The 25,060-nt window shown below is 37.0% G+C and overlaps 2 protein-coding genes across 11 annotated transcripts in view; one reads left to right on the top strand and one right to left on the bottom strand.

The window, feature by feature from the left end:
* Window positions 1-4,230, bottom strand: part of CAMKMT (calmodulin-lysine N-methyltransferase) — a 715,155-nt gene extending 710,925 nt beyond the window's left edge. The window contains exon 1 of one of the 5 annotated variants that reach the window (XM_081833495.1): window positions 3,900-4,230. In XM_081833495.1, coding sequence (XP_081689621.1) covers window positions 3,900-4,037 — 138 coding nt within the window. In that variant the 5' untranslated portion in view covers window positions 4,038-4,230. The remainder of the gene's footprint in view (window positions 1-3,899) is intronic. The other 4 variants (XM_081833493.1, XM_081833494.1, XM_081833496.1 and 1 more) reach the window with 4 other exon arrangements.
* An 84-nt stretch (window positions 4,231-4,314) lies between these two features.
* The window catches only part of PREPL (prolyl endopeptidase like), a 78,948-nt gene continuing 58,202 nt past the window's right edge, over window positions 4,315-25,060 (top strand). For 2 of the 6 annotated variants that reach the window (XR_014149259.1, XM_006746342.3), the window contains exons 1-6: window positions 4,315-4,673; window positions 6,010-6,528; window positions 17,334-17,456; window positions 19,359-19,425; window positions 19,891-20,097; window positions 21,449-21,584. Coding sequence is in view for 5 of the 6 variants with exons in the window: in XM_006746342.3 (XP_006746405.1) it covers window positions 6,310-6,528; window positions 17,334-17,456; window positions 19,359-19,425; window positions 19,891-20,097; window positions 21,449-21,584 (752 nt within the window). In the remaining variant the exon portion in view is untranslated. The remainder of the gene's footprint in view (window positions 4,674-6,009; window positions 6,529-17,333; window positions 17,457-19,358; window positions 19,426-19,890; window positions 20,098-21,448; window positions 21,585-25,060) is intronic. The other 4 variants (XM_081833483.1, XM_031017058.2, XM_031017060.2 and 1 more) reach the window with 4 other exon arrangements.

Raw genomic sequence — 25,060 nt, 5'->3', positions numbered from 1 at the left:
CTAAAACACCAAATATATTTGGAAATAAAGCAATATACTTCTGAATAACTTATGAACCAAAAGAAAGAAAACCCAATGGAAATCTGAAAGTATTTTGAACTGAATAATAAAAACACATTTCAAGACATATGAAATGCAGATAAATTCACGCTTAGAGGAAAACTTGTGGAAAGGCTAAAAATCAGTAAGCTAAGCATCCACTGCAAAAATTACAAAAATAAGCAAATTAAGCTCCCTAAAAAATAGAAATTAATAAAGTAGAAAACAAAAATATAGCTAGAAGGATTAAAACACCAAAAGTTGGTTCTTTGAAGAGATTAATAAAACTGACAAATCCTTGATAACACTAAGAAGAAAAAAGAGAGAAAATATAAATATGAATGTGACACAGGAAGATCACTATAGATCCAGCAGGCATTAAAAAATAGCAAAGGGATATTATAAAAACTATGAAAATTTAGATGAAATGGATAAGTTCCTAGAAAAATACAACTACCAAAACCAACACAAGAAGAGACAAAAAGTCTGAATAGTGCTAAACTATTTTAAAAATATAATGCATAGGTGGGTGGGGGGAAGGGATAATTGGGTGATGGGCATTAAGGAGGGCACTTGATGTAATGAGCACTGGGTGTTATACACAACTAATGAATTGCTAAATTCTACCTCTAAAACTAATTTAAAAAATAAAAATAAAAATACAATGCATAAATAAAAATCTTACCAAAGAAAACACCAGACCCAGATTGCTCATCAGCAAATTACACCAAATGTCTAAGGAAGAATTAATGCATGTCTTACCACACTCTTCACTAAATCTTCAAACAACCCTATGGGATAGATACTAATTATATGAGAGAAGAAACAAGGGGGTGTTAATTTGCTGAACATCAGAGAGCTACGAAAAGGCAAAGAATCATGCTCTCTTTCAGCACTGATAGTTTCAAACATATGGCATCGTGTTTTAATTTAAATTATACTGTGAAATATTCCCTTAATCAGATTAAGTCAAGTATTAGACCTCTAGGTAAGATTATTCATTCTGTAGGTGTTTGTGAATACGTGTGTAATGGTCATGATACTTTTTCACCTCCCCTACCTCCCTTCCTCTTGGGAACTGCCCCTCCCTCAACCTATGAAATAATGATGGGATTGTTATCTTCCCTGCCACAGGGTGGGCTAATGTCCCAGGTAGCCAAAGTGCCTCATTCTCCTGGACCCAACAACTGGTCCAAGCTTGGCCTATTAGAGTCATTTAATGGACATTATTTCGGTGTTGAGAAAAAGGGTCATTTCTTCTGGATCACTAGTTGAGAGCATGATGAAAGCCTGTAGTTGCCAGTAGCCATCTTTGCTATCAGGTAATGAGACCCAACAAAGAGGAAAATAGAATACTATCCAAAGCTTCTATCAATATTGATCCATAGTCTTCATCTGATTAAAGTGAGCACTAGGCTCAAAAGTCAGCAAGTCATGTGACCTGGTATAAAATGATGAACTAGGTCAATAGGGTTTTTTCTTTAAAAAAAAAAGGTTAATTACAAAACCAAAAAAGATATTGAACAGTTAAAGTGAAGGACCGTTAGATAGCATTGAAGCCCTGTGGGGAAAGGGAATGACAGAATTATGAAGAAGAAAACAAGCAGACACAAGTAGATATCATGAAGATGTCCCATGAGAGAGAGCTGCATATCTCTATCACTGTTTAGATTCCTGGGTTTTCCAGTTCTGGGTGCACACAAGATGTGGATGGTTCATTTGAGACATATTTACTAAGTACTTGCAAATGTTTAATATACATGGTAGATTAGATTTATTATGGAAAAATATTCACTTCCTTTCTTGCCCTCTTCAAGGAAAGAGTATACTTCTCTGCCCTTTGATTTTAAGCTTGGCCAAGTATCTTACTTTGGCCAACAGGATGTTAGCAAGGGCTTAAAATGTGTTTTGGTGGTTGCCCTTGCTCTCTTATACCTCTGCCATCACCAGGAGAATATGTCGGCCAACTGGTCCAAGGATTAGAGCCAGTCTGCTGATGACAGCCTATGTCAGTCAATTCCCAGGTGGCCCACAGATGCACAAACAAAATAAATGCTCACTGGTGTATGCCATTTTAATGTTGTAGTTGCTTGTTACTCATTAACAGCTAACTGATACAATACACTGAGGACTTGATACTATGGGCCACTTAAAGCCTGTTCTTACTCTCAGGTTTTCCACAACACTTAACAATATCTGCTAAAAAAAACAAAACAAAACAAAAACTAGCCAGGCACTGTGCAACGTGCAGAGGATGGAGATCAATAAAATATCATATTTTCCCAGGGAGAACTCCCATCCTAGTAAGTTAGACGGACTCTAATCAAATGATCAAAAAATATGATACGGGGTTCACTGGTAGAGTGAGCTGAGGGTCTAACTCAGCCCAGTCAGGAGAGGCTTCCTAGAAGACATTAAAATGTAGTTCTGAAAAATGAACATTCAACAAATAGGAAAGAAGATAAGACTCTAAGCAGAGTACACACGTGTACCAAAACATTAAATGTCAAAACATGTGGGGAGTACAAATGGCAGCCATAGCTAAAGCTTAGCCTGGTTCTGATGTAGACAGCAGCTCAGAACGAACATATGTGCTGGTCAACTGGCATTCTTACTATAGTAAGAATCACTGAAATCATCACAATGAGATTTTAAGAATCACTGAAACCATCACAGTAAGATTTGATTGATTAATTTAAGGCCCTAATTGACTACATCGATAATTCAACTTTAACTGATGTTTATTTCACTGTAGAAAGTTCCTATGATAATGATCTATGAGGACCTGCATTTCTTACCCTACAATTTTGTAACATTAATAACAAAACCAGATCATCAATGCTTTGGAAAGACTTTCAAAGCATCCACAAGGAAATGACCACTGAGTTATGTCATGACACCATATGAAAAGGTGACTGGAGACAACTGCAAACAAAGTAACCCTCAAAATACTAAACACAAATCTCAAATAAAGTAGCCGCTGCTGGAAAATTCTTCTCGAAATACAAGTCAGAAAGGTAAAGTGTCCTCTTGAGTCAAGTTTTCAGAAGGAAACCTCAGCAGAGGCGTAACACTGGTGTGCAAAACAATAAACAGATTTTACTTCAAGAAGTTTGGTGGGGGAGAAGTTTGGAAAGAGGGTCGACGATGTCAAATCAGAAATCTGTCAAACTTGCATACAACTGAAGCAACAGTAACAGCAGCAACTCTTAAGTACTAGAAAATAACAGCCATTAAACAAACCAATACACCCGAACTAGTCCACCTCGGACACCAAGAATCTCGCTGATCACTTCAAACTACAAGATCAATATGAAAACTTGACATCCCACCAAAAGACAGAGGCAGTAGCTCTTGATACACCTTCCACACTCCGTTGTACCGACAGCACGTGCAACGTCAGAGTCCCAACACAGTCAACCACGCAGATCTCCAAGAAAGGGGCCAAACTTTGAACCAGACTCAGGCTGGCAGATAAGAAGCAGAAGAAATTCGGGGAAAGAAGTAAAACAGAAGCAGGAAAGAGAAGCAGCATAGGATGGGGAGCGGCGGTCCCACCAATTGGATTGGTGAGCAAAGAGAAAAGTCCCCCGGATGCAGACAAATAGCCAAAAGAAGATCTACTTCCATCTGAGTTTCCTAGGAACTCAGCGTTGGCTGCCCCCTCCCCGCCCCACCCTAATTCCTCGCTTTCGGTGGGACCCTTAGTAGAAGCAAGGGGGCGTTTCGCAGGTGGCTCCCGGCAAAACTACGAGGGAACTCCCAGAGCTGCCAAGAGGAGAGTCGCGGCCGGTGGCTCGCCGCGTACCTGCGAGGGAAGTGACCAGATGCAAAGGTGAGGTGGGTGGGCTATCCCTTACCTGCCGCAGGAGCTTCCACCGGGCGGCTCCCAAGGGCTCCGAGACTTGAAGCCCCCGAGAGGCGCCGCCGTCTGCTGGGCCTTCGCCCACAGCTCGCTCAGCCTCGCCGGCCTGGGCGCCCGCGACTCGCGACTCCATCCCGTTAAAGCCGCCTATACCCCGAGTTGTCACCGCCAAAGCTCTCCCCTGCCAGGACCTGCCGACTTCTTCCCAGTCAGGACCTGTGAGCCGGACCACCCTCCAACAGCCCTAGCGCGCGCGCCCTCCCCGAATTCCGCATTTCCGGTATTCGCGTCTCCTTGGCAACCAGGACAGCGCCGCTTGCGTCATTGCACCATTTTTTGCTGGTGGCCATCTTTAGTGAGGGCGGGCCGAAAAGTAAGGGAGTGATGGCAGAACTCGCGAGACACTGGCTCTTCTTTTCCCCTTGTCCCCTGCCTCTTCTCGAGCCCAGAAGACTAGAAAAGAACGAAAAGCCTTAAAACTTTCAGGGTTTAAAAAAAAACCCAGGAGGAGGAGAAGCCATTCATGACCACAATAAACATGGCGAAATCTGCTTAGGGCTGGTGCTGGACTGGGGTTACGCAGACCTGCGTGCTGCAAACCAGCTCTGGGCGGCTCTGGATAGGTTGTCGTTCTGCGGATTGCAGAACGCAGACTTCGGCTGGACGCGACTGAGGTAACAGCAGTCATCTTCCCTGAAAGCTTTTGGTTCTCGGACTTGCCCTCTCTTGTTTCGGTGTGCAGAGCCCGGCCGACTGTCCTTCAACTTGCGTACGTATGGAGGGGCATACTGTGTACAGGAGGGGTTCTCCCCATTTTCCCCTCACCCAGTCATGCCTCAGTCCCCTGGTCCTCGCTTTTGCGTGGCGTCCCTTCTCCGCGTAACACAAACTGCCGCCACCCCCTACTCCCAGCCTCCTTGCACTCACTTCGCCTCATCTCTGGGGTGGAGAGTTGCACCGAGAAAGCGAGTGAGTCCCCCCGGGAACACCCATTCGTTTCCCCCACCCCCATCCCTAGCCTTGCATACTGTCTTCTCCCTGCGGATGAAAATGGATGGGCTGAGGCTGCCGGCATGCATATAATGATTTAGGTCTTCACGGGCCCCTGTTACAGGGCCTTGGCGGGCGGGGGTTGGGGGTGGTTAGTGTTGGCTGCTGATCTCTTAACCCCACTCGCCCGTTATTTTGCTGCGACACAGAAAGAGGTTCGGGGGTGGAGGTGGCGGAGGCGTCGTAGTGGATCAGATCTCTAGTAAATCTGACGCAATATTGTACTTTTGATACCGAGGGGCGTTTTGTGGAAGACGTCCATGCTGACATGCAACAGTGTGCAAGACACTTTGATTTCTCTTATAATAATAGTAGCCGGCATTTATTGAGTGCACACTACGTGCCAGGCACTGTATTAAGATCTTTACATAAATTGTCTAATTTTATTCTTACAACAACTCCATTAGGTAAATGTGTCATTATCTCAGTTTTGCAGCTGAAGAAACTGAGGCACAGGTGGTGAGTGCCGGAGTGACGACCTGAACCCAGGTGTCTCTCTTAAGTACTTATTAGCCTTACTTTGATGGGTTAATAAGAACCATCTGTTCGACAGAAACCAGAGGTGGCCTCACATTATATTTGTTCATCCTGAAGTGATGTGTTTTAACTAAAGAGCTAAATATCTTTTCCACGTTAAGTCCAGTTGTTGTTACGTCCAAGATTTGGAGCCAAACCAGATTGGACATTCTGTTCTGCTACTTTCTGTCCAAGTGACCTAGGGCACTTGTCAAAACCTCCCAGAGCCACAGCTTGCTCACCTGTAAAATAAATGTTATAATGGCTACTCTATCAGGTCCTTATGAAGTTTAAATTAGACAAAGTATATAAAAGTGTCTGGCACGAAGCACACTCAACACTCCTCTACCTTTATTAAATAAGTAGGCTTTTCCAGTTTATCCTTCATATACCTCCCAAAGATATGTCCTGAATTTCGTAAGGTCAAAGCCATTTTGCCTTTTAACGCCGTCAAGAGTTCTGGAGATGCCCTCATTAAGTCTGTATTTGTTTGCAAATTTTTATTTTTGTTTTTTGTTTTTTGTTTTGTTATTTTTTAGTTTGCCCCATGTGTACCAGAATCAGTGCTGCATAGTCTGAGCCTGATAGGATTGACTTTACAAATGAGACATTTAAGTCACGTCTGCTGAGAAGTATGATTTGAATGAAACTTTAACTTATACAAGTTTTCAGGTATTTTTAACCTGAGTTATCAGCTGTCTGCAGTTATTCATAACCTGAAGGGGAGGGATAAGAACTGCAGATCTTAGATACTCTGAGAACCCACTACTGTGTAATCCTACCTATGAAATCATGTGCTGACAGCCCCAAAGGGAGCGTAAACCAGGGACTCTGATATCATGCAGCAGAAGAGCAAATTATTTCTCCAGGCTTTGAAGTATAGTATTCCTCACCTTGGGAAATGCATGCAGAAACAGCACTTGAATCACTGTAACTTCGCTGATCATTATTACAATAGAATAAAATTGAAAAAATATCACCTAACCAAGTGTCTGCAGAATAAACCCACGATATCAGAGTTAGCAAGAAACATCCCAAGTCGGAGCTTCTCAAGTAAGGTATGGACTTTTTAAGTTAACCTATTTGTAGGTCATTAAGATTAATTTTATTTTAAAGATAAAGAATGGGTAAGAGATCAGTTACTAATATTCTCAGTAATTCTAGTTTGATTTTTAAAGTGTTAAGGCTCAATTGTAGCTCAATTTAAGTATAAAAGAATATATGCATATATATTTATACAGTTGTAATATATAAAGATATATATTTATGAAAAATGATTCACCTTAGGAAATCCTTATGCCTACCAGTACATTTCAAAGTATAATTCAGCTTTCTAAACTTCCTAGAATACCATAATAGCTTTTAACAAAATCTAATAATACGTTAATTGTTTTATGAATCTCAAATTAGAAAACTTGAGTAATTCCATGTAATTGTGTGTTGATTCTTTGTTAAAAAAAAAAATTGAAAAAAGGCTTTGCATTTTTGACCACTTGGGTCCTTCAGGAAGATGCTTTCAGACTGTTGTACTTTGGCCAGACCCCAAGCTATGGGCCTGACCTCAACCTTGAGGACCTGATTGCCGTTATATGTAGAGTCACCACACATTCTATTTGCGTGGGACAGTCCCAGTCTACACCTGTTATTCCTCTGTAATTATTAATAGTGTCCCCTTTCCTCTCAAAAATGTCCTCATTAGGATGGTAAATTATATGGTCATCCTACTTATTTGAGATTAAGCTATCTATTTATGCTGCTGCCACTTTGACATACCTCCCTACCATATAATTGTTATGATCCTTAGGCTCCTTAAATTACATTTGGGGGTGATACTTTTGCAATAATTTGCCATTTTGTTTTAATATTTAAGTTTCTGGTTTAAATTGTTTTGTTGCATACTGATTTTTCTTTTTAGTTTTTTTATTGTGGTAAAACGTGTATAACAAAATTAGCCATTTTAACCACTTTTAAGGATATAAATCAGTGGCATTAATTACATTGACAATGTTGTACAGTCATCACCACTATTTTTAAAACCCTGTCATCACCCAAAGAAATGTATCCATCAAACAATAACTCCCCACTGCCTCCTTTTCCAGGCCCCTGGTAACCTTTAATCTACTTTATGTCTATGAATTTGCCTATTCTAGATTAATTCATGTAATCATACGGTATTTATCCTTCTGTGTTTGGCTTATTTCATTTAACATGTTTTCAAAGTTCATCCATGTTGTAGAATACATCAGAACTTCATTCTCTTTATGGCTGAATAATATTCCATTGTATGTGTATATACCATATCCATTTATCTGTCAAAGGATACTCTTTTTCATCTTATTTTACTGGATTATTTATTTAATGTTTGCTCTTAGCTCATGCTTATGGGTTCTTATGTGGGGGTTTTTTTGTTGTTTTTTTTGCCTGTTTTTTGTTTTCCCTTTTAACTTTTTATCTGTGGTTCCTAGACTTCTTTTACTCTTTACATCTTAGTCTTTCAAATTATTTTTCTTTTTATAGTATCGTGGCTTAGTTTAACACTTTGATGCTTTCTTTATTCAGAAATTCTTTGCCTTTTATTTCATTATCTTGTGTGTGTGTGTGCGCAGCTTTATTCTACTTAAGAAACATAAACTTCAAGTTTTACCTATTGGAAAAATTTGGGGTCTTTAGGTCATTTTATTTTGCACTTTGTTTGGAACATTTTGTCATCTAGTAATTTATATTGAGTCTTAGTTTATAAATAGTAGGCAGGAATTATGGGCAGAGTGACAGCTGAGATTAGCTCAGACCCTGAACAGGAGGTTGACTATTTTTTCCCTCCATTTGTCCCTGAAGCAACTTTTCAATTCTCTTTCATAGATTCCTGTCACCTAGAAACTTTAACCTGAATTAGTAGCTCTTTTGGTAATTCTTCCACCTGAAAAACCAGTCCTGCTTTCACATGTGGTACATCAACCATTTCTTCTGTAAGAAATGATATATGAAAGCTGTGCTGTCTATCTTTTATGATCACTGGGACCCAGGGAAGCTGTGAAGAGACCTATAGACAACGCACATTTTCTTTCAGCAAGCATCCACTCAGTTCCAACTTTGTTCACTCCTGCAGATACAATAAAGTAAAAAAAAAGTAGTTGGTGCCTATAGGCAAATTCAAATATATCTTCCATGATAATGGAGAGAGGTAGAAGATTTGAGGGAAGATTGAAGAGATAGAATCAATCAAACTTCATCATTATAGGGTGATTACATTTTATTGGGGACATCTTAGTGTAGAGAATATAGGATGATAGTCCCTCTTCTGTTTGGATTCTAAAATTCAAAAGCCTCTTAGAAAAGTTGTTTTTAACTCAACCCCATCCCCCACAAACTGACACAAAGCTATTATGGTCTTTATCCCACTTAATAGATGTTTTGCTCCAAAATCTTCCTGTGTTTTCATTACAGGGTAGTGTTCCCCGCCCCCCCCCCCCATTACCCAGATAGGCACCATGTTAACTTTACAAAATCATTAAATACCAAAGCACATTTACATCATCATTATGTTTCAGTTGGACTTATGTCACAGTCACAAGTATACCCTATTGTTACTTAGATCTTAAAGAGTGAGGAAGGAAAAGCATGAGTGGCTCAGTTGGTTAAATGTCCAACTCTTGAGGCACCTGGGTGGCTCAGCCGTTTAGCATCTGCCTTCGGCTCAGGTCATGATCCCAGAGTCCTGGGATCGAGCCCCACATCGGATTCCTTGCTCGGCAGGGAAGCCTGCTTCTCACTTTCCCACTCCCCCTGCTTGTGTTCCCTCTCTCGCTGTCTCTCTCTCTGTCAAAAAAATAAATAAAAATCTTAAAATGTCCAACTCTTGATTTTCGCTCAGGTCATGATCTCAGAGTCGTGAGATCGAGCCCCAAGTCGGGTTCAGTGCTGGGCATGGAGCCTGCTTAAGTGTCTCTCCCTCTGCACCCCACCCCAACACCAAAAGAAATACAAAAAAGAGCGAGGAAGGAGAAGGAATAAATGTAATTCACTACTAAGGTGGAGATTTCATAGACAGTTGGATGTATGAGTCTAGAATTTGGGAAGAGTTATCCATATGTAGGTAGAGTTGAGGCCATAAGAACCATACTATATTTAACTCTGTGCTGCTATTATATCATTTTGAACTTTCTCTCCTCATTAGACTGAAATCCTCAAAGAATTTTATAATGTACATCTTTATATGTCCAACACATGGCATACTGACTTCCTTATAGTAGATAAGTAGTAAGTGTTTGTGGAATGAATTAATAGTTTAATGAATAAATTTTTTATTTTCACATAATTATAAATTTTATTACTGGAAGAAAGACTCCAGAAATCATCCATTCTGAGTTCTTTCTATGATCTGTTTTAAATTCATTTTTATATATGGTGTGAGGGATTGGGATCCACCGTCATTCATTTGCTTGTAGATATATATCCAGTTATCCCTGTACTGTTTGAAAAGACAATTCTTTTTCCATTGAATTGTGTTCACACCATTGTCAAAAAAATCAGTCATCCATAAATGTAAAGGTTTATCTCTGAACTCTCAGTTCTAGCCTGTTGATCTGTATGTCTGTCGTTATGCCAGTACCACACTGTCTTGATTGCTATAGCTTTGTAGTAAGTTTTGAAATCAGGAAGTGTGTGAGCTCTTTCTTTGCAAATGAAAAAACCAGAGCCACAGAGTCCAAGGTTAAGTAGGAGAATTAGCAGAGTCAGAACTAGACATCAGGTAACCTGATTGCTAGTACCTTTCTTTTTTAGTACCTTTTATTATAAACTATTACAAATACTAACAAAGTCAGAATACCGTAACAAATACCCACGTATCCACTACTCAGTGTGACTTTTCCTAACTGGAAAAAATAACATATTTGAAGACTCCTCTGTACTTCCTGTATCCCATTCCCTAACCTCCCCAGTGGTGATCTGTCTTTCCATGTGTGTTTTTATATAAATTGCACATGTATTTGTATCCACAGATGACATATAGGGGTGTTTTATATGTTTTGAAACTTTATATATTATACATACAATTGTATAACTTTTTTGTTCAACTTAGGATTTTGAGATTCCACATTAATATGTGTATTGCTAGTTTATTTAGTACAACTATTATATAGTATTCCATCATATATCACAATTAATCCATTTTCTTTAGACAGGCATATAGATTTTCTCCAGTTTCCAGACTTACAAAAGCTACAAAACACAATCTCATATGTATCTCCTTATTCATATATGCTAGACTGTCTCTAGAATCTTATACCTAAAATTAGAATTCCAGATTGTATTCACATGCTAATGTTTATCAAATTAATTTCTAAATTGATAAAATCATCTTAAATGAAAACAAGGAATAGATGAGAGTTCTATTTATATCTCACTTATATTATCAGACCTTCTCCTTTTTGCCCTTCCAACAGAAAAATGTGTCAAGTATGTCATTGTTTAATATTCATTGCCCTGATTAATGAAGTTGAGCTCTTTTCTGTGTTCATTAACTCCTTTGGTTTTATCTTGAATTGCTTATTCATATGCCTTGACCATTCTTCTTATTGGGTTTTCTTTTTCTTATTGATTCATAAGTTCTTTACATGTCCTTTGTCTTTTATGTGCTGTAGATATCTTTTTTGTAATTTGTGCTATGTCTTTTCACTTTGTTTATGTCTTGTTTAAAGAGATCCTTAAATTTTTATGTTTTGTGCTTTATTTCATTCTACTCAGCAATTATTTGTTGAACACTTACTATGCACCATTCTAGCAATTGGGTATGTAGCAGTGAGCAAAGGGAACAAAAATCCCTGCCTTCATGAAGCTTACCATTCTAGTTAAGAGAGAAGAACAGTGAAGCATATGAATAAAACAAAGTATGTCAGAGGCAATAGGTACAGTGAAACAAAATAAGGGAAAGAATGACTAGGCCATATTGAGATAGGGAGGATTGTTATTTTTTTTTTAAAGATTTTTATTTATTTATTAGAGAGAGAGAGAGCAGGAACACAAGCAGGGGGAGTGGGAGAGGGAGAAGCAGGCCTCCCGCCGAGCAGGGAGCCCGATGCGGGGCTCGATCCCAGGACCCCGGGATCATGACCTGAGCTGAAGGCAGTCGCTTAACCAACAGAGCCACCCAGGCGCCCAGGAGGATTGTTATTTTAATAGGATGGTCAGGGAAGGCCTAACTGTGAAGGTGACATTTGAGCAATAGCTTGAAGGAGGTATTTGGGCATAGGGCATAGCAAGTTCTAAGAAACTGAGGTAGGGGCAACCCAGTCATGTCCAAGCAATATCAAAGAGGCCAGTGTGGCTCAGAGTAAGTGGGTGTGGGAGGAGTGTAGTAGTAGATGGGGTCATCAAGGTCATGGAACAAGATCCTTTAGGACCATGTAGACCATTGCAAGGATTTTCACTTTTCCTCTTGAGTGAGATGGGAAACCATTGGAGGGCTTTGAGTGAAGAAGTGATATGATCTGACTTTAGGCTCCCTCTAGCTCTTTAGTTGCAAATAGCCTGTAGAAGACAGGAGCAGAAACAGCATTTAGTTTTCTCCTTATCCAAAGGAGAAACGATAACAGTACAGACAGAGTGGTTCCAGTACAAGAGTAAAAACTGGTCAGATTCTAGATAGATCTTAAAAGTTGAATTGAAAGGATTTGCAGATCACTTGGTTGAATCGAGAGAGAAAGACAGAGAAGACTGTGGTTTTAAACCTGAGCAACTGGAAGGACAGAATTGCCATTTATCAGGATAATAGGAGTGATTGAAGAACCAGAGTTTTGGGGGAGAGAGGGTACATGGGGAGATTGGAAGTTCTGTTTGGGACATTTTTTGACATACCTATTAGTCATCTAAGTAGAAAGGTTGAGTAGTCAGTTGGATATCCAGGTTCAACTTGTGCAGGGGAATGGTTTGGGGTAGAGATATGACTTTGGGAGTCCTCACCATGTAAATAGCATTTAAGGTCATGAAGCGGAGATCACCAAGGGAATTAGTGCAGACTGTAGATGAAGAAGTGGTGCAGGGCATGCTGATGTTAAGAAGCCAGGGAGTTGAATAGGAACCACTAACAAGACTGAGAAGGGCTAGTGAGATAGGAGGAAAACAGTAAGAATGAGGTGTCTTGGAAGTCAAGTGAAGAAATGTGTTCTTGGGAGGAGGAAGTTATCAACTGTGTCGTGATGCTTATAGGTCAAGTATATGAGTACCTAGAATAACATTTGTATTTTGCAGTGCTGTGGCCATCAGTGACCTTGACAAGAGCAGTCAATGGAATGAGAAGGGCAGAAATCTTAGGAGGCTCAAGAAAAGGGAGGAAAGGAATTGGAAGCAGGGGACATAGGAAACAATTACTTCCCTTCATTTAACAGTCACTTCTGAACAATGAAAGAGTAAATATAACTAGATATTTTAAATGAGTATAATTCAGGTTATTGAGAAGTGTTTCATGGTACTAAATAAGATGTGTACTAATATAAATACACTTCAGGTATTAGTTACAGATTTAGTATGGTCCTGTGTAAAACAACAAAGAAACCATTTATCAAGTCAAAGAAGTTCCTGATTTCTCTAAATTCTCTATTCATAATTTAAGGTTTTATCATTTTTTAAAGTGTCTTGATTATTTTCTGTTTTTTTCTGCATTAATGGAAATGGCCCTAAGATTTATCTCCTTTATTTGTGTTAGATTACATTAGCAGATTTTTCTAATGTTGAACCATCCTTTCATTCTTAAGATATATCCTACTTGGTCACATAGGGTTTTATTATTACTGTTACTGTTTTTTGTTTTGTGCCTTTAAAAAATACATTGATTCATTGTATTTTATTTTTTATTTTTTTAGTCCATGTTTTACAGTAAGACTGATTTTTAATTGTCTTATGTTGTCATTGTCCAGTTTTGGTGTTAAGGTTATATTTGCCTCATAAAATAAGTTGAGTACTTTTAAATAATTGACATTTTTTTCTTGGTTAGCATATGAGAAAATTACCTGTTCCTTGAAGATTTCAGAAAGCTGCCTTGGAAAGCATCTGGGTTTGGTGTCTCTTTTAAGAAAAGGACACTTAGGGCGCCTGGGTGGCTCAGTTGGTTAAGCGACTGCCTTCAGCTCAGGTCATGATCCTGGAGTCCCGGGATCGAGTCCCGCATCGGACTCCCTGCTCGGCAGGGAGTCTCCTCCTCCCTCTGACCCTCCCCCCTCTCATGTGCTTTCTCTCATTCTCTCTCTCTCAAATAAATAAATAAAAAAAAAAAATCTTTAAAAAAAAGAAAAGGACACTTAATTACCAGTTTAATTTCTTTGATAGTTACTGGCTTATACAGCTCTTCTGTTTTTATCTGTTTGGGGAATTCATTTATTTTCTGGAAAATTATTCATTTTATCTGTACATTTTCAAATGTATAGGCATAAAGGACTTTATTGTGATTTTTTTAATCTGTATTATATATGTAGTCATATCACCTTTTTCATTTCTAACATTCTTTTTTAATCACTTTTGCTGTACATGTCTTTTTAGTACATTTTTTAAATATTTTTTTTTCCTTTTTTCAGAGGACCAACTTTTTTTTAAATATAAAAAAATAACCAACTTTTTGTTTTGTTGATCTTCTCTAGTTTCTTTATCAATTTCATTGAAACAACTTTATTCTGTTTCTTCCTTTAGGTTTACTATCTTTATTCTTAAATTGAAATGCTTCATGTTATATTTCAGGAGACCTGTAATGTCAGTTTGTCCCACTATTAATGATGTAAAGCTTGATAATTTTGGTTAAGGTGATAATTGCTGGTTCTCTCCATAAGTAAAAGGACCTTATTCTCTTTGCAGTTACTAAGTAATCGGTAGGGTAGTACTTGTGTTACCCAACATCATTTCACCTAATAAATTTAACAACCATTGATGATCTTTACCCTAATCAGTTGACACTGGGGTTGCTAATGATTTTCTAATTCTATTATTTCTACATTTATTAGCTGATATTATCCTGTAAAGAAGAGTTTTCTTTTTTGTTGAACCCTTATTTTTTAATTCTAGTGTGGTGTGTTTGGGGAGTTTTTTGTTGTTTTGGCTTGTTTTCAAATTATGAATTTTATATATTTTCAGGGTTACAGTCATTATTCTTTTTGGTGCTCGAATTGTCCCAAATATAGGAACCTCTACAAACTGGCCCTTTTTAATACCTCTCCATTAAGCTTTGGGCATTTCCTTGCTTTCTGACAAGCCTATTTTTTTACTCGCCTGCCCTGGATTTGGAATTAGCCATTTCTTAATGGTACCGTCTTGACTAAAAGCTGTCCAGTGTGTTTTTACTGTGCAGTTTTTCTGTCTTTAGAATTCATTTTTGCCATAATGAAGTTAACATATTCCATCCTCCTGTTTCATGAGTTTCATTGTTAAAATGGTTTTATGGTAGGTTACCTAGAAGGTGGGAAAGAGTGCCTTTTTCCACTAATGGAGTGATACTTTTCACGTAACCTTAAAATTTTAAGTTAAAGCTATTCTCACCTCAGTTCCATTAGGTAGTGTATGCCCTTCAAACCAGTAGACTATTAATGTATTAAGATACTTGGCTAAAATAGATAGGTTTAGCTGTGTACTCTAATGATAATGCTAACTGGCATTGAAATGAAAGCTTAAAATACCCAGTGGGTATTGTTGGGACAGAATTAAAACCAAAAACAACTTGGATGTTGAATATTTTGGATTTATGAATATTATATAAAATCTCCATTTTCCTGGGAGTAATTCCTTTTGAGGAATTATTTATAAAGCTCTGAATTCTATCTCCATTTTATTAAGGCAGTTAAAAGTCCTGTTGCTTACATGGTTATTTTAGTTCAGATAAGCTCAAGTTTATTTGGATTTTTGACCCAGAAAAAGGCTAATCAAGAAAGTAAAATAGGGCACCTGGGTGGCTCAGTTGGTTAAGCGACTGCCTTCGGCTCAGGTCATGATCCTGGAGTCCCAGGATCGAGTCCCGCATCGGGCTCCCTGCTCGGCAGGGAGTCTGCTTCTCCCTCTGACCCTCCCCCTTCTCATGCTCTCTCTCTCTCTATCTCATTCTCTCTCTCAAATAAAATAAATAAAATCTTTAAAAAAAAAAAAAAAGAAAGTAAAATAAATTTGACTAAGAGGACAGGTATTATTCCCAGTTCTGTTGCCTTTAGCCCTGCATTGGCTATGGCTCTGTAAGAATGGGTATTCTAAAAAAAGAAGAAGAACAGTTACTTAAAAGTAGCAAGGCCCAGCTCTGTGACACAGAATGTGCTAGAAACTGCAAGGTAGAAAGAGGTACTCTTCATAGCTAGCCTGACTCTACTTCAAAAGTTGCAGTGGAATTACAGAACAAATAAGCAATGTTATCTGGAAATGAAAAGGCAGTTCCAATTGCTAAGTTATAGTTTCAGGATAGATTTCTAGTGATCTTCCAATTTGTGTTTCAGATGGTAGTAGGAAATTATTGATATAGATACTTTACCTCACTACTCTAAAAATCAATTCTATCTAGATTTTGTGAAAATGCTAAGAAATAAATGAAAAACATATGAGCCTCCAGTATTTGGATTTTAAATAATTACTCAAGCATATTAAGTATATGATTGAAGTAGAGACTGAATGACTTAGACTACCATAACAGTTGTTCCTAAGTGGAATCTAACCCAAGTATCTCAAAAAGTCCAAAGGAAAAACTTTGTGAAAATGATCGTTTTTCCATTTGATTTGTTTTGGTGATTTTTCTATTTTATTCTTGTGTTTAATTTTAGACTATAAACTTTTTGTGATATAAACTGTATTTATAGCTTACTACAGTGTTGGTAAAGTATCATGGACACACTTGTGCCATAAATATTTACCAGCTGTTAGAGGTCCTTACCAACAGCTTAGTGCCCCTCCGGCACAAATCACTGTACAGTTGTTATCTTTGGCAGAAAGCTGATGTTGAAAATCTTGGCTAGAATTCTTTTGCTTAACCGAGGCAAACCTGTGAAGTGTTGAATAAGTGAACCTTTTTTTATTTGATAACAGGTTTTTGCCTTATCCAAATTTTAATAATTCATGTGGCATTTACACACTCACCAGAGGTCACCTAAAGCTCTTAGCTTATTACATACTTCCAATAAGACATTGAATGCTTCTTTAGCTTTCATCTGTATCTCTACTCATGTTCATTGTCCATTATTTTTTCTTAACTCTGTTTATACAGCGAACATATTTTTTCCTTAAACTTAAAAGCTCTGTTTTTTATATAAAGTATTAATTAACCTTTTGATATGATAAACAGTTCTATTTGGGGGATTCCTTATCCCCACAAGAGAAGAAAATTATGGCTAATGAAGACATAAAATAAGACGTATTTCTTATAATTCTTGCTGCAAATAAAAATAATAGTGAACATTTATTAATAAAGATAATGTCTTCCTCTCCCTTTGAAATTTCCCTCCTTTTAGGAGGTATTGTAGTACTTGATAAAACTCAGTAAACATTTCTTTCTACCCTTTACTAGTAAATATGTAAACATCCTTACCTTTGCTGCTTAATTTTGTATAAGCCTTTCTTATAGTATATCTAAATATTCTCCAGTGCTTCTTAGTGCTTCTGTACCTTAAGGACTTATACATGTTAATTAATAGTATAGCCATCAGGTGTCCACCCTATTTTCTTTGTTTACATTTTTAAATGAAAAAGAGCTTAAGAAACAGCATTTAAGATCTGTGAAATGCATATTATTTCATAGATATAGACCTACCCTTGTAGTACTTGCATGAAAAAGAAATAGGGATGATTTCTAAAAAGCAAAGGTTTTTCTCTCTAGTTTGAAATATGATCATACCAGTAAAATTCTTTCCAGGATTTTCTGCCTATTAAACAAGAAAACGAAAAATCACTTTCAGAAAACATGGATGCGTTTGAAAAAGTGAGAACAAAATTAGAAACACAACCACAAGAAGAATACGAAATCATCAATGCAGAGGTAGGGTATCTTATGTCTTTTTTTTTTGTAATCTGGTATTACCGGTCAGGATGCAAATGAAGTACTTTGTGATTCTAGACATAATCCCACAACAAAATTAAACTGCTTTTGCCTTTATGCTGAAAAACTTAACAAAGAATAAGCAGAATGTTGTTTTTAAAATAAACTGTAAATGAATTTCAAAATCAAAATGAATTTCCAAGTTACTTTGTTAATTCTGGTTTTTGGAAGCAAACACTTCTATTTTAAAATGTTTTAAATAATTCCAAGGAGAAGTTCATATGAAACCATCAACCATCATTTTTTTGTTATTATTTGAAAAGTATTTGATTGCTCTGTCTACACTTTTTTTTTAAATAAAAGGAAATACACTTTAAGAAAATTTAAAAAAAAAATGATAAAAAAAAAAGGAAATACACTTTAAGTAGTGTAATACCATGAAAGCCAAGTAATTGACCATTTAATGGTGTTACCACAGTCATATATCCAGTTGAAACAGATTGAACATGCATGTTGCAACTTCTTCATTAAGGCTGGAAAATAGAACCACAGCTTATAAATGAAAATCACATTCATAGTATAATGGAAATAGCAATAGGTTAAGAATCAGGAATTCCAGATTCGAAATAAATCATTAACTAGCAGGTAATAAATGTGTCTTAGGCTACCTGAAGTCATATCAATCAATCAATTGCATTTAACATGTAGGTATTAGACAAGAGCACTATTTATATATTGGGTAATATTCTCTCAATCTCAAATTGTGTATATCTATCAACCCATAAGACGCTTTGTATAAAATCAAATTGAGGGGCGCTTGGGTGGTGCAGTCAGTTGGGCGTTGTACTCTTGGTTTCAGTCTAGGTCATGATCTCAGGGTCATGAGATAGAGCCCCAAGTCAGGCTCCACCCTCAGTTAAGAGTCTGCTTGAGACTCTTTCTCCCTCTGCCCCTCCTTCCTGCTCTCTCACTCACGTGCACTTGCGCTCTCACTCTCTCAAATAAATAAATCTGAAATTTATTTCCTCTAAATAAATAAATAAATCTGAAATTTATTTCCTCTAAAATATGCAGTCACCACCAACTGTCCTGCACTTGCGCTCTCACTCTCTCAAATAAATAAATCTGAAATTTATTTCCTCTAAATAAATAAATAAATCTGAAATTTATTTCCTCTAAAATATGCAGTCACCACCAACTGTCCTGCAGTTGGTGGTGACTGCATATTTTAGAGGAAAGAATCTCAGCAGGTTACTGATTGTGTTTTCAGACTAATCTGAACCACTGTTTCTTCATCTGCCTCATTTTAGATTACCTTGAAGATTTCATTCAATCTTTTGTTAACTGAATCCCACCATAGGGATGTCAGATACTCCCAAAATATAGCTAAAGTGGTTTGTTACTGTCATAAGAGCCAAAACAGATTTTGTTATGCCTTCTCTTTGTTGACTCTTAAATTTATGTATTAGAAACTCCTCCAGTGATTGTGAATGTATGAAAACCATACCTTAATTACTGTGTTGTAAAAAGTGATCCACTTTAAATTTTTTGTGTTCATTCATAGACGTAGGTCTGCTTTTTATAAAAGATCTTTTTTTTTTTTTTCATCTTAAATGGTCAGACCAGGGGCTCCTGGTGGCTCAGTCAGTTAAGCATTTGCCTTTGGCTCAGGTTATGATCTCAGGGTCCTGGGATCGAGCCCCGCATTGGACTCCCTGCTCAACAGGGAGTCTGCTTCTCCTTCTGACCCTCCTCCCTGCTCATGCTCTCACGCTCTCTAGCTGTCAAATGAATAAATAAGAAGTCTTAAAAATAAATGGTCAGACCATCAAACAGTTAATTAAATTGTGTTTAAATTATTATTAAACCATTTTTCTTTTCTTTTTTTTTTTTTTTGGTCAGGTTAAGCATGGTGGTTTCGTTTATTATCAAGAAGGTTGCTGCTTGGTTCGTTCCAAAGACGAAGAAGGTACACCATAGTTTTTCCTTTTTTTTTCTAACGTACTCTGATTTTTCATAATTCATGTTTTTTCACAGGAAATTCGGTATTAATTTCTCAAAGGTATAGAAAATATATATAGATTTTCAGATTATTTCTACATATTTTTTTTAAAATGCTAGTTAATATCTGGGTTTGCTCAAGATACAGTTAACAGCTATGCCCAAAAGCTTTGGTGGGGAGAATGGAGGTGGGATCCAGTATTTTTTGAGCATCTCCTATATCCCAAGTACTACTCTGAGCCTTTTACATAGATTATTCAATGTCATTTACGTTCTGTTAACGCCGTAATGTCTCCATGGTCTTTTCTATGAAGGAAGCCGAATGTAGCCTCTCATAGATGGGGGATGCTAATTCAAAGCACTGAAATACAGTTTAAAGATTTTTTTAAGTACATCTTATGGAGTTAACACTTTCATACTTTTCTTTATGCAGCAGATAATGATAATTACGAAGTTTTATTCAATTTGGAGGAACTTAAATTAGACCAGCCCTTCATTGATTGTATCAGAGTTGCTCCCGATGAAAAATATGTAGCTGCTAAGATAAGAACTGAAGATTCTGAAGCATCTACCTGTATAGTTGTGAAGCTCAGTGATCAGCCTGTAATGGAAGCCTCTTTCCCAAACGTGTCCAGTTTTGGTAAGCCACCAAACAAAACAGTCTTCTGTGTTAAACAGGCAACTGTGAGAATTGTCCGCATCTTTGAAACATTTTTACTTGTCAATGTGAATGAGAAGGTGAATGCCTAATCCATTTATCCCTATGGACTCCATAGCTTCCTGTGTCTCTCTTATTCAGGAGACCTTCCTTTAAGTGTATATCCAAATTCATGTTCATGTTTTTTAAAGTATTACAGTCAGAATCCAAACTGTACAGTGTATTTCAGTAGATCAGTAATTCTTTGCAAATTTACCATTCAGATACATTTTTGCATATAAGTTGTATCTTAATATGTTACTTAACTTTAAATTTAGGTGTTGTTTTTTTTTTTTAATTTAATGTTATCTTGTCAAGCTATGAGAGCAGATTGCCCAGGGTCACTACCAACAAACTTTGGCACATGTTGAACTAACTTAATCATCAACAGAAGTTGTGATATTTTGACTAAGAGAACCAACTTTAAATTTTATCTTTTATCATTGAGTGGTACATATATTCATAGTTTATCTTCCCTTTTCATTTTCTGCCATAATTTTCCCCATTGTTTAATAACTAAATGCTTTTGCAGTTGAAATTATAGTCTAATTTATTCTGAGACCTACTTTGGGGGGGATGGGCAGAGAGAGAGGGAAGGAAAATCTTAAGCAGGCTCCATGCGCAGGGCAGAGCACCACATGAGACTCAAGCTCATGACCTGTGCCAAAATCAAGAGTCGGATGTTCACCGACTGAGCCACCCAGGCGCCCCCTGAGACATACATTTTGTACATTTTAACCTCTCTAAAATCAAGATGCTATTATACAATGATGTGTTACAGTCACTGTCAGCCAGGTGGCAGTCATGGTGTGATCGTGTGAAAACTTCATTGACAGCTTCTGGTAAGATCAAGCAAACTCCAGCATTAAAATGCATTTGGTAGTTTGAGATATTCTGTGGTTTGAGGGTAGACAGAAAAGAGATAGGCATGAGAGAATGTGATCCAGTGTTTCTTTAGACTCAAAGTTAGAGATTGTAGATGTAAACATAACTTATCTCCTGTAAGCATGTGACACTGAGATACTAAACATTCAACTCTTATTTAGAAACCTGAGACTGAGAACTACTTGAAACTTTGGAATTGATATAGTAATATTTTATTCTCCAGAAAGCTCTCTGACTTCTGTATAACATTGGTTAGCTCCAGTCAAACCTGTGTTCAATTTTACATTTTCAGGGATGAACTTGTAAATCTCTTTTTTTTTTTGTGGCACTCAAAATTTGAATGCCCTGTGCCCTTTTTTTCAATTGTAAATAATATGTAATGTATAATTCTTTAATTATTTTATTTCAGAATGGGTAAAGGATGAAGAAGAGGAAGATGTCTTATTCTACACTTTCCAGAGGAACCTTCGCTGTCATGATGTGTATCGAGCAACTTTTGGTGATAACAAACGTAATGAACGTTTTTACACAGAAAAGGACCCAAGGTACTAGAATAATGCAATTAAATTTTTTTCTCCAGTTATCTAAAGTGCTGTTCTTGATTGACATAAAATGTTGATTTCAGCTAGAACCAGGTGTAATAATAGGCTAAAATGAGCATAATCATTCTTTTATTAGTTTGGATTTAAAATTGGAATCTAGTTATATTCAGACTCCACAGTGAACACAAATACACCATTAGACTGCAAATACTAAGTTGCTAACATTCTCTGGGGACTGTGATACATGAAAAGAGTTAATTAAATCTTTAATAGGGTTGTTATACTATATTTTTTAAATCTTTTATAAGCCATTACTAGAATACCATGGTGTCAGTGGCTCAGAATTCACTACTCATTTCAGATAAATTATCTGCCTTTTAAATTGTTTTACTTTGAGCCATGATGTCCACTGATCTTTAAATGTTGTTCTCCCCAGTATTTTGGTAATTCCTCCTTAAAGGTAATTCTCTTTACTTCCTTATAATCTAGGACTCATGCCTCATATTACCACTTAGCAGGCTTGGGAGGAAATGGCAGTAAGTTTATCTGGCAAAATCCCTTGACTCTTACCCAGATATACTTTCCAAATGATTTATGAGAAACAAATTTCTCCTTAAGACTAGGGTCCTATCACTTTATATATCATTTAACAGTATAGCTTGGACAATGTCTGAACAGATTTTACAAGAAAAAAAAAAGGCATCCATGTCAGTGAAGTTGATACTCAAAACAAGAAAATTAACCCACCATTTCATGAAATTTCAGAACTGATAAGGATCTTAATGAAAATCTTATACAGCCCCCAGTTTATATTGAGAATTTGAGGTCTAGAGAAATTCCATTATTCCAGCCCATAGAACTAACATTCTTGGTCTAGTAATGCTGTCATTGCCTTCCCCCTCCCATGATGATTTTTTTGGTGAGAAATTATTAGAACTATTTATTCATACGATTCTATTTTATGTGTCATTCGTCAAGGACATCTTTTGGGGAGATGATAACTGAAGCTAGTAATTTATTATGTTCTATCAATAACTTATGATTACAAACCATTTGCCATCTTGTGAATGAAGCTCAAAATTAACACAGTAAGCTATACCCTTGAATAAGATACTTGTTTGCCATATATTGGTACCATCCTAATTTCCAGGATTAAGTGGAACCTCTTTGGCTTGTACATGCTTTCCTGCTCCATAAGGAACTAACCAGTTATGGTTAAGCCTCATTTGACATTCAGAACCCTGATCTACAACAAACTAATTTGTAAATTCTTAACACTTTATAATCCCCAAATCCAGAGGGGAGGACCAAAGGGAAGAGTAGTATACCTAAAGAGAAAATGGAGTAAAGGTCTTCAGAGAACTTCTAAAACACAGAGCTGCTTCTTTACTGTGTTTGCTTTGATCCTCAGGGTTTAGTTTTCTGTTCTCATAAGTAAAGTTCACCAAAGTGTGTAATTTCCATTTACCTGCCTCTGGTGGCCCAGTTTGGGGTACCTGATTTTTAAAAAGGTATTGTGATAAATGTGCGTAAAAAGAACCCTTACGAGCCAGGTTCTTCATCTGCTTTGCTTCCAGTGTTTGAGTAAATTTGGTTGTTCAATATCTCAAAAGGTAGCTTTTTGTTTTGATACTAGAATGCCTCTAAAAATCATGTTCAAGGAAAATGCCTCTCCACTATTCTTAAAGATTGATACGTTTTAAATATATATTCATCCATTTTCACATATTTCCAGGGCCATTTAATTCACACATTCTAGGGAGAGCAGAATTATAAAGATTCTAAAGGGAAAGATCTGAACAGAATTAGGAGACCTGCCTTTTAAGTCACTGAAAAACACCACCTCCCTCCCCACCATCAAAAACCATTACTGGTACAAATATTATTCACTATATGATTTACAGTTTGGTTCTATCACTAGAGGCCAGAACAGGGCTAAATTAGAAAAGCCCGTGGGAGGTTACTGAAACTGACCAGGTCATTGAAGACTGGAGGTCTAAACCCCAAAGATCCCAGTGAGGACAACTCAGGGTAACCTTGAGTATATTAAGCTGCACCAAACACTTAACATCTTAGAAATTTCAAGTAAAAGGAATTTTAGAGGTAGACCATTGACTTCTTTTAGCAATCAGTCTTTTGAAATCTAGAGACAGTTAAAGATTTACATGAAATCATACAGTTGATTAGAAAACAGACACTTGCATCTTTTAGCACTTGATTCTGCTCTTCCTTTTCAGTAGAACCTGAATTCTTGTGTGAGAAATGGAATTAGCCTGAAATGGCCCCTTTTCCTCTATGTGGCAGAGGGTTCTAGTCTTATTTCTTCTACAGATTGTTTGATCTTGGACAAGCCATTTCTTGTTCAGTTTCTGTGTCCTTGGTAATGCTTTACCTAGGTAATGCTTTAGAATTTAGATAATGACACTCACATTATCTAAAAGATTCCAAAAGTCTTGCTGAATTTATTTTGTGTTTCTACGTTTCTTTCATACTTTTGAGTATTCCTATCTTTAAATATATTTATGCAAATTAAAAATCGTTGCAAATCGGGCGCCTGGGTGGCTCAGTCGGTTAAGCGACTGCCTTCGGCTCAGGTCATGATCCTGGAGTCCCGGGATCGAGTCCCACGTCGGGCTCCCTGCTCTGCGGGGAGCCTGCTTCTCCCTCTCCCCCTCCCCCTGCTTGTGTTCCCTCTCTCGCTGTGTCTCTCTCTGTCAAATAAATAAATAAAATCTTTAAAAAAAAAAAAATCATTGCAAATCATTTCAAACTCCTCACATATCCAATAATACTGCAGAATGGGAAAATTAGAGTTTGCTACCCATGTAGGCATAATGGTTGCAACCAGTGTAATTAATAAAAAGACATGTTTGCTTATTAAAATTGAAATTGATTTTGTGCATTACAGCATGGTCCCTACATGTAAATTCATAAGACAACGTAGAACTGCTAGATTATGAGCAGAGACTTAATCACTTTCATGTCTTTATTGTTAACTAGGGTACCAGGCCTGTATTAATTGTCATTGATCTAGCCTATTAATTGAGTAAATGGTGCACTTCAGTCAATTTCTCTCTTTCAAGCTAAAACCCTAGTCCAGTGATGACTGTGAGGGTCTTTTTGGTTTTGTTTTTTTTTTTTTTGAATTCTTAGCAGTATATAGCAGGATTTAAAGTAAATGTTGCCTTGTGGTAAGCGTAGCGTAACATACAAACTTGTCAAATCACTATGTTGTACACCTGAAACTAATGTACATTGTGCATCACCTGTACTCAAAAAAAAAAAGTATATGTTGCTACTAAATCATAAAACTAATAGAAAAATGCATTATTGTGGTAGGTGAAAAAAATGAATATGTAGTATGTCAACTTATTTTTCATAGTAAGCATAATTTTCATAATCAGAGGTAAAATACATTTTAAGTTTAAAAATAAATATCAATAGAAATAAATGGGAAAATGGATTGACCTTAGTTCTTT

This window comes from Leptonychotes weddellii, chromosome 10, assembly GCF_054177405.1.
Source record: "Leptonychotes weddellii isolate Sample4059 chromosome 10, ASM5417740v2, whole genome shotgun sequence".
NCBI lineage: Eukaryota > Metazoa > Chordata > Mammalia > Carnivora > Phocidae > Leptonychotes > Leptonychotes weddellii.
Note: the sequence above shows the minus strand (reverse complement) of the source record. Positions and strands in the feature narration are given on the sequence as shown.